The 7,777-nt window shown below is 42.0% G+C and overlaps 2 protein-coding genes across 2 annotated transcripts; one reads left to right on the top strand and one right to left on the bottom strand.

The window, feature by feature from the left end:
* Positions 1–207: 207 nt before the first annotated feature.
* LOC115464504 (DNA (cytosine-5)-methyltransferase 1-like) lies at positions 208–1,372 on the bottom strand. The gene is made up of 2 exons (XM_030194871.1): positions 1,368–1,372; positions 208–1,219 (listed from the first exon to the last, which is right to left on the bottom strand). Exons 1-2 carry the CDS (start codon positions 1,370–1,372, stop codon positions 208–210), a joined length of 1,017 nt encoding a protein of 338 aa, XP_030050731.1.
* An 86-nt stretch (positions 1,373–1,458) lies between these two features.
* LOC115464501 (vomeronasal type-2 receptor 26-like) lies at positions 1,459–6,661 on the top strand. The gene is made up of 3 exons (XM_030194868.1): positions 1,459–1,503; positions 2,023–2,149; positions 5,763–6,661. The coding sequence occupies exons 1-3, from the start codon at positions 1,459–1,461 to the stop codon at positions 6,659–6,661; spliced, it is 1,071 nt and encodes a 356-aa protein (XP_030050728.1).
* The last annotated feature ends 1,116 nt before the right edge of the window (positions 6,662–7,777 follow it).

Below are 7,777 nucleotides of genomic sequence, written 5' to 3'. Positions count from 1 at the left end.
GGAACTCTCCATTCTCCCCTGCCCTCTCCTCCATCCATCTCCAGCACTTCTCCTGTCTCCCCAGCCCTCCCCTCCATCCACCCATGTCCAGCAATTCTCCCTTGCTTCTCCCCCATTGCAATATCTATCCCTCTCCCTCTTTCCCTCCCGAATGCAGTGTTTATCCTGCTCCCTCGTTCCTCCCCCCCCCCCCCCGGAATGCAGCATTTATCCCTCTTGCTCCCTCCCTGTAGTGTCCATTTTTTCCTGTTTAATGTTTCCTGCTGCATCTTCTCTCAGCTTTGCAAGATGACACAATTTCAGCTCCAGTCCAATAGCTTTAGCTAAAGGAGGGGGTACTGCATTGCCAACCTGTCTATGCTTATCGAAAATATTTTCAAACAATCTGTAGGTATCTGGAAAACCCTGGGACCGGGCACACTCATGTACGCTGACCACACGATGCTGCTCTAGATGAAGAACACGACCCTGTTTGCCCATAGGCTCTGGATTGGTGACGGTGGTACTGAAGAAGCCTGCCCACTCTAGGCTCCCATACAAGCCTGCCCAGTGGTTGTGTCTGTTACCGGTGTGGGGCAGGCACCAAGGGATAAGGGTGTTGAACTGTCTGTCTGCTGGGTCACATGGTATACCTTCTGCACAGGAGCAGATGCCTCTGAGCACACCGGTGCTACTGCGCCCATTCTTCTTCTGGTGGTGTGTATACCTCAGTTTCCTGGTGGTTGTACCATCTGAGAGCCGCACCTCTATGTTTGGCAAGTTGCGCCAGTCTGAGCCAGGAGCCAGAGGAACATACCTCATGGGAGCAGCTATCAGCGCACTCATATCCTTGCAGATGTGGTCCCTAAGAATGGGCTGGTACTGAGAACCTCTGATTTGCCTCTGGAACCAGGACTGAGGTTCCCCATTGTAGGAAATCTTGAGGGCAGAAGCCCCATTCCTAATCTCCGCCAGGTCTGACATGGTGATGGTTCGGAACAGACTGGAGTTTAGTCTCACAATGTTGCTGACAAACGTCTTGTCATCTACTACCACACTGAGCTGACAGGCCCGAGGTGCAAAGACATGCAGTGGCTCAGGGAACATGGGCAGCTTCTCTCCTGGAGCTGCTGCCAGAATATTGGCTCTTCTCCTCGTCTGAGCTACTCCATACTGCCCAGCCTGCAGCACACCAAACGTGCACTGGTAGCCCATGCGCACGAGGGACTGCAGGGAGGGACTGCGAGGGATAAACAGTGCATCGGGGGGGGGGGAATGAGAGAGAGCGGAGAGCCTGTCAGTAGCGGTGGTGTCGCGAGCTGATCAAATTATAGGGACTGTGGCACGCCAACCTTATTACAACTTGCTTCGGGGCTTCTCAGCCTGACGGCATGACGTGCCCCGCCTCCTCTGACCAGCCTTCCTGCTTCCGCGAGGGCTGGACGTATCATAAGGAGGGCTGGTCAGAGGAGGCGGGGCATGTCATGCCGTCAGGCCGAGAAGCCCGAAGCAAGTTGTAATAAGGTTGGTGTGCTGCTACCGGCAGCGATGGGCGATCAAAATCACATTGGAGGGAGTGAGAGGGATAGGGACTGCACTGCAGGGAGGGAGTGCGAGGGATAAACGGTGCATCGGGGGCTTGTGGCTGGGGAGGCTAAGCCTCCCCAAGCCTCTTATACCGGGCGCCTATGGTTGTGTGTACTGATCTTTCTTATTTTACAGGGTACGTTTAAAATGAAGGCCCCTCTTTACTAAGCTACACATCCATTCATGCTTCTTGCTTTTAATAATTCAGTATAGTCTCAAGTTGGAGTTCTGAACCAGCAAATTTACTTAAAATTTATCTCTTTCATCAATATAGAACAGTACTTATAACAGAGACAAGAATGTTGCTGCTGTTTAGGTTTCATTTACTATGTTACTATATGTTAGAGGCTTGAAAGTAGGAATTGGCCCATAGGTGGACAGAAATGGAAACCTTCATTTTAACAATCACATGTGAATGTTATATCATATTACCCAGATTTTTCTTTCAATATTTAGACACCCCCTCAAGCCAAATGCAGTGAGAGCTGCCCTCCTGGCTTCAGAAAATTAACAAGGGAAAGCGAGCCCATCTGCTGCTTTGACTGTATTCCATGTCCACAGGGAGAAATTTCCAACCAAAGTGGTGAGTGATATGTGGCATGTCAGCAACTGTGGTTTATTTGTTGGTGCTAATTTATAAAAGAGAAAAATGTCTCAAAAGCAGCTCAAAGCGACGAATGGATGTTTTTCTCGCCAAAACATCTAAAACATGATTTTCAAAACACAGAGTTGGGACATTTTACTCTGCAGTTCATTTAAATTGCAAGGGGGCATGTTGGAGCTTTCTTTTAGGTGAGATTTGGGAAGGCTTTAATTCTGGATGTTTTTCTGCTACAATGGAACTTGAGAAACAAGGAAAAGTACCCTACGAAATAAAGTCCATTCAATAAAGTAGGGAAGGGATGTAGCTCTACCAAATGAAGGGGAATCCAGAGATGAATCCATAGAAGTCTTTATTGGTAAAATACAGATACAGTGGACTCGACACGGTCCTGTGTTTCATCAACATGCCTGCGTCAGGAGTCTTGGTATCTACATATATGAAATGCACAAAAACAAACACAAATATATACACTTATAAACAGCTAAAAGATACATGATGTTAAAATGTGATATAAAATTACAACTTAAAATTATAATAATCAAGCATATATAGAGGGATATTCAATTTGTGCCATGTACAAGAAATATCAAAAACACTTGGGGATCTGTTTAAGGAGCAGCTCTAGCGGCTGTCCATGTCAAAATGAATGGGCCTTGTTGGCCCTAGCGCATGGATAGCCGCTAGCGCTGCTTAGTAAACCAGAGCATTGGTCAACAACGTGATTTACGTATATAAAGGTGTCCTTCAGCAGTGAGCAGACTTAAAACCATTCCCAAAAGGAATAAAGTAAAATAAAATATATATTGAATAAGAAAAGAATATGTGTGAAAAATTTCTTAAATTGAAATAACATATAGTAAAAGTGAGTGATGTATAAAGGGCTTAAATATAAAATATCATATCTAAAACATAGATAATATGAAAAAGGTTGATAAACGTGAAATTGAGAAATGCTATAACAGAACAGAAAAAAAGTCCATGGCAGAAAAGAAGCATGTTTTGGTCTAGACCTGTTCTAGTCATAATTAAGGGCCAGATGCACAAAGCTTACCGTGCTACTAACGTTTGCTTTAGACTGGTTCTAGCCAGTTTAAAGCAAGCGATTATGTGGTTAGCAGTGTAAAATGGGGTTTTCCATGGTTAGCAGCTACTGTGAACCAAACGCAAATGTATTACAATGAGCTCATTAGTATTCTAATATGTATTCCAAGGGATGCACAGCTCCAGAGTAGCTGTAATTTAACAAGCAAATTTTATGGCTGCTCTGGAGCTGTCGGAGAGGAGAGAAGCACAAGCAGGCAGCTGCAAAGGCTGCCTGCTTGTGCTTCCTACCTCTCACCTCTCGATGCACCCCCCAGCTGAGTACCACCATGAACTCCCACCCCCCTGAATATTTTTATTAATTTCATTAGTTGTCCAATGGACACCAGCACCCCCCTCCTCCCACATACACATACACACACACACACATTCTTAAGACATTATTTAGTATTATCCCAAGAAACACTATTCACACCTATATACATAGTGTCCATTCATGTTAGCTTTGGGCCTACTTAAAATGTGAAGACTGGCTACGCCACTGGTGTACAGTTGGGAGTAATGGGTTTTGGGTGGGTTTTGGGGGCTCAGAAAACAAGATAAGGGAGCAGTGCTGAGATGTGTACCTGGGAGCATTTTTTTAAGTCCACTGCAGTGCCCCATATGATGTCCCATTGCTCTTCTGGGATGACTGGTGGACCAGTTTACTAAAAATGCTGCTCCTCCTATATCCTAATAGCTTGATTTTTCTACGTTTTTCACATGGACATTTCTTTTTAATGGTCAAAAAATCACATACAAAGCACAAAACCTTATTCGAAAAAGTATTTTTGGAAAAAAAATAGATGTTTTTCTTTTTCGAAAATGACCTTTCCTGTTCTGATTTTAGATGTTTGTGCAAAACTTCCAAAGTCGGACTTAGACATCATATCAAAAATGTCCTTTCACACCTTCTATTTTAGTAAAGATTGTAATAGTTTAATAATGAATAGAAATGCATCAAGTAGAGTCTGAAACGAAATCAGACCCTCTGAAGAAGCTCATACACTACTCTTTACTACTAAAATATGATTCAAAAAAGTCCATCAACCTTGGCCAAGCAGGGTACAGACTGTGGAACTCAGCTGCAGCTGCCAGAAGGTCAAAGCAAAAAAGATGAGTTCAGACTAGAGCTATGAAAATAACTGCCCTGGTAAATCTTTTAAAATTTTCTGTGCATTTGTATACTATAAAGTGAGACTGGGGAGGTGGGATTTATTATTTGGAAGCAATTCAGCCAGGCTATCCTTTCAATTCCTAAACTGCCTTGATATGAAACCATCCTGACCCTATTGTCTCAGAATTCCTTCCTTCAGATCCATGTGTCTGGTTGATATTATCTTTGGTGGCACAGATATTATAACAATGCCAACAAAATAGATATTCTAACCCATACTCCTGGTAAATATTCCATGTTTTGATTTTCTAAAAGAAACAAAATGATTTCTTGAGATACTGATTGAGTTTCCCATTTGGCTTAATCCTGATTGTTTTAGTTGGACACCAAACACGCAAGGGTTAATATTCAGCTAGTGGTGGTGAGCGTTTTTTTTATAGCTGCCACCAGCATTATTCCCGGATATTCAATCCTGGGTCATGTCCAAGGATCAGCATTGAATATCAAGGTTTATGTGGCTGACTTTCTTATATTCAGCATTTAACTACCTAAGTGACACTGCAAAAAGATAGGACTGTGATTTGGCTGCTTAACTTAGGGATGTAGCCAGACCTTGATGGGGAGGGGGGGCCAGAGCCCAAAGTGGAGGGGGCACATTTTGGCCCACCTCCCCACTGCCGCCCCCCCCCCCCAACATGATGGTACCTTGGCTGGCAGGGGTCTCCCATTCTCCACCAGCTGAAGCATTTATCTCTCGCTGGTCTTGCATTGCCTACCCTGCTCTGTTCTCAGTCATGCTGTACATACTCATTTTAATGAAACCGAGAATGCTTGAAGTATTGCACATGCTCAGTTACAGTAAAACAAGTGTGAATGGCAAGACTGAGAAGAGCAGGGTAGGCAATTCGGTGAAACCTGTGCGGGACAAACACCTCAGCTGGCTGGAATTGGGGACCCCTATCTTGTTTTGATAATACGGGATGTCCCGCCCCTTCGCGGGGACATCCTCAGAGATGGGCGCCCTTAGAAATGGTTGTCCCCATTTAATTATGCCCCTCTTTGAATATGTTAATGTTGCTCACTTTCTAGAAAATAGAACAAAAATAAAAGGAAGAAAAGAAATCAAATATACAGGAAACAAATATCAGCCATGTGTTTTTTATTTAGTGAGATGAGTTGAAATTATTCTTGGCAAAGTGTATGTCTACTGTACATACTGATTCTGATTTGTAACTAGTTGATGGACGTCAAAACTACTTCAGCATTCCAAACATTAGGATATTATAGAGAAACATTATCTGCTGTAGTGGGTATAGAGAATTAATTGAATGTTCATGCACCATCCCAAAGCCAAAGCTGTTTATGAGATATTGAGCCAATGTTCATCTTCCTCAGATATGGACAACTGTGTGAAATGTCGTGAAGACCACTGGCCAAATCATGAGAGAGACACCTGTATCCTAAAACCAATAATTTTCCTGTCCTATGAAGAGACTGTTGGGATAGCTTTGACTACCAGCAGCATTTTCTTCTTTCTTATCAATACAATCATTTTGGGAATCTTCATTATTTACCGAGATACACCTATTGTGAGAGCCAATAACCGGGGCATCAGCTATATCCTCCTCATCTCCCTTATGATCTGCTTTCTATGCTCCTTGATGTTTATTGGCCACCCTGAGCCTGTGACCTGCATTCTCCGCAACACTACCTTTGGGATGACTTTCTCTATCTCACTCTCATCCATACTGGCAAAAACCATCACTGTGGTTATGGCTTTTCATGCAACCAAGCCTGGAAGCAAGTTAAGGAAATGGATGGGTTCCAGGATCTCATATACTATAATACTTTTCTGCTCTCTTTTTCAATGTATTCTCTGTCTCATTTGGTTATTTACTGCTCCCCCATTCCCATATCTTAATATGCAATCAGAAACTGGATCAATATTAATTGAATGTAATGAAGGGTCAATGATTGCATTTTACTGTGTTCTGGGTTTCCTGGGATTTCTGGCTGGTATCAGCTTCATCATTGCATTCTTATCAAGAAATCTACCTGACAGTTTCAATGAGGCCAAGTACATTACTTTCAGCATGCTGGTGTTCTGCAGTGTTTGGATAACTTTTATCCCAACATATCTGAGCACAAGAGGAAAATACATGGTAGCAGTGGAGATATTTGCCATACAAGCTTCAAGTGCTGGACTTCTGGGATGTATCTTTATGCCCAAATGTTGCATTATCCTATTGAGGCCTGATAGGAATAGCAGGAAATATCTTACAAAAAACAACTGAAATGCTGTGGAAGTTAAAGATGTGCTAATTCAAATTTATGGAATTATCTTTGATTTGGATCTTTCTATCTCTTAGTCTTGCATTCACTCCTAGGACCCTAATACTCAAAGGGCCCGACGGTTTTAACCCCTGATATTCAGCGGCACTAAACCAGACAGTGCCACTGAATATCACTTCAGACTGCCACTAAATAAATATAGGCAAATCAGGAGCAGTAAGGGGGGTCCATTAAGGCGGAGCCTGGGGTTATGCGGGTATCTTTAATATTCAATGCCATCACCTTTAACAATCAGCAGCCTAATTTAGGACAACTCAAAAGCTATCATAAATTAAGCCTCTGAGAGATGCAGGTGCCAGCACTGAATATTGGCTGACACCTGATTAACTTTTTTTTAATTATCTTTATTAATTATTTATATTATACACTCCAAGAGATAATATAGAAATTGTAAAACACTTTCAAGAAAAAAAATGTCCTTATTTTCATAAGTTGAAATCAATATTATTCTATCGACCTTAAAATAAAACTAGAAATTACAGATCCAAGCAAGGAAAATAGATTATGTGGTAAATAAAAATTTAAGAAATATGCTCCTGACCCAATCTCTTTTCCCAAGTTATCTTATACAGTGTGCATTCTGTTACTCATACTACTACATTTACATTCATTGTTTCCTTTGAAATCAGAAATTCTTCTAATTGTTTAGGTTCAAAAAATTGAAAAGTCTTAGACTGAAATAATATTCTACATAAACAAGGAAATCTAAGTACAAAATTAGCACCTAGGGCCAGAGTTCTCTGGCGCGAGGTCAAAAAGGCCTTACGTCATTTCCGTGTCTCTTTTGACAAATCTGGATATATTCTAATTTGTGATCCCAAAAACTCTGAATCTAAATTTCTAAAAAAAAGTCTCAGAACAGCATCTCTGTCCATTTCCAGAGCAAATGTTACCACTGCAGTAGTTCTTTGGGTAATAACTTCCAGTGATGATTTGAGGAAAGATGTTAAATTCATATTGTCTCCCTTCTGTGCATTAGGCATGCCATTAACGTTAGTATTAAGCTAGAAACATTGCACTCTCACCAAAGGAGGCAGTAAATCTTGTGACATCCCCAA

Source organism: Microcaecilia unicolor, chromosome 3 (assembly GCF_901765095.1).
Source record: "Microcaecilia unicolor chromosome 3, aMicUni1.1, whole genome shotgun sequence".
NCBI classification, from domain to species: Eukaryota; Metazoa; Chordata; class Amphibia; order Gymnophiona; family Siphonopidae; genus Microcaecilia; species Microcaecilia unicolor.
The sequence above is the reverse complement of the archived record's forward strand: the minus strand, read 5'-3'. Positions and strand labels throughout refer to the sequence as shown.

Excerpts from the sequence above, each read along its gene's own strand:
- LOC115464501 (XM_030194868.1), top strand. The coding sequence starts at position 1,459 with ATGTCATGCCGTCAGGCCGAGAAGCCCGAAGCAAGTTGTAATAAG. Across the intron at positions 1,504-2,022 it reads CCGAAGCAAGTTGTAATAAG|ACACCCCCTCAAGCCAAATG; the intron begins GTTGGTGTGCTG and ends TTCAATATTTAG. Across the intron at positions 2,150-5,762 it reads AGAAATTTCCAACCAAAGTG|ATATGGACAACTGTGTGAAA; the intron begins GTGAGTGATATG and ends CATCTTCCTCAG.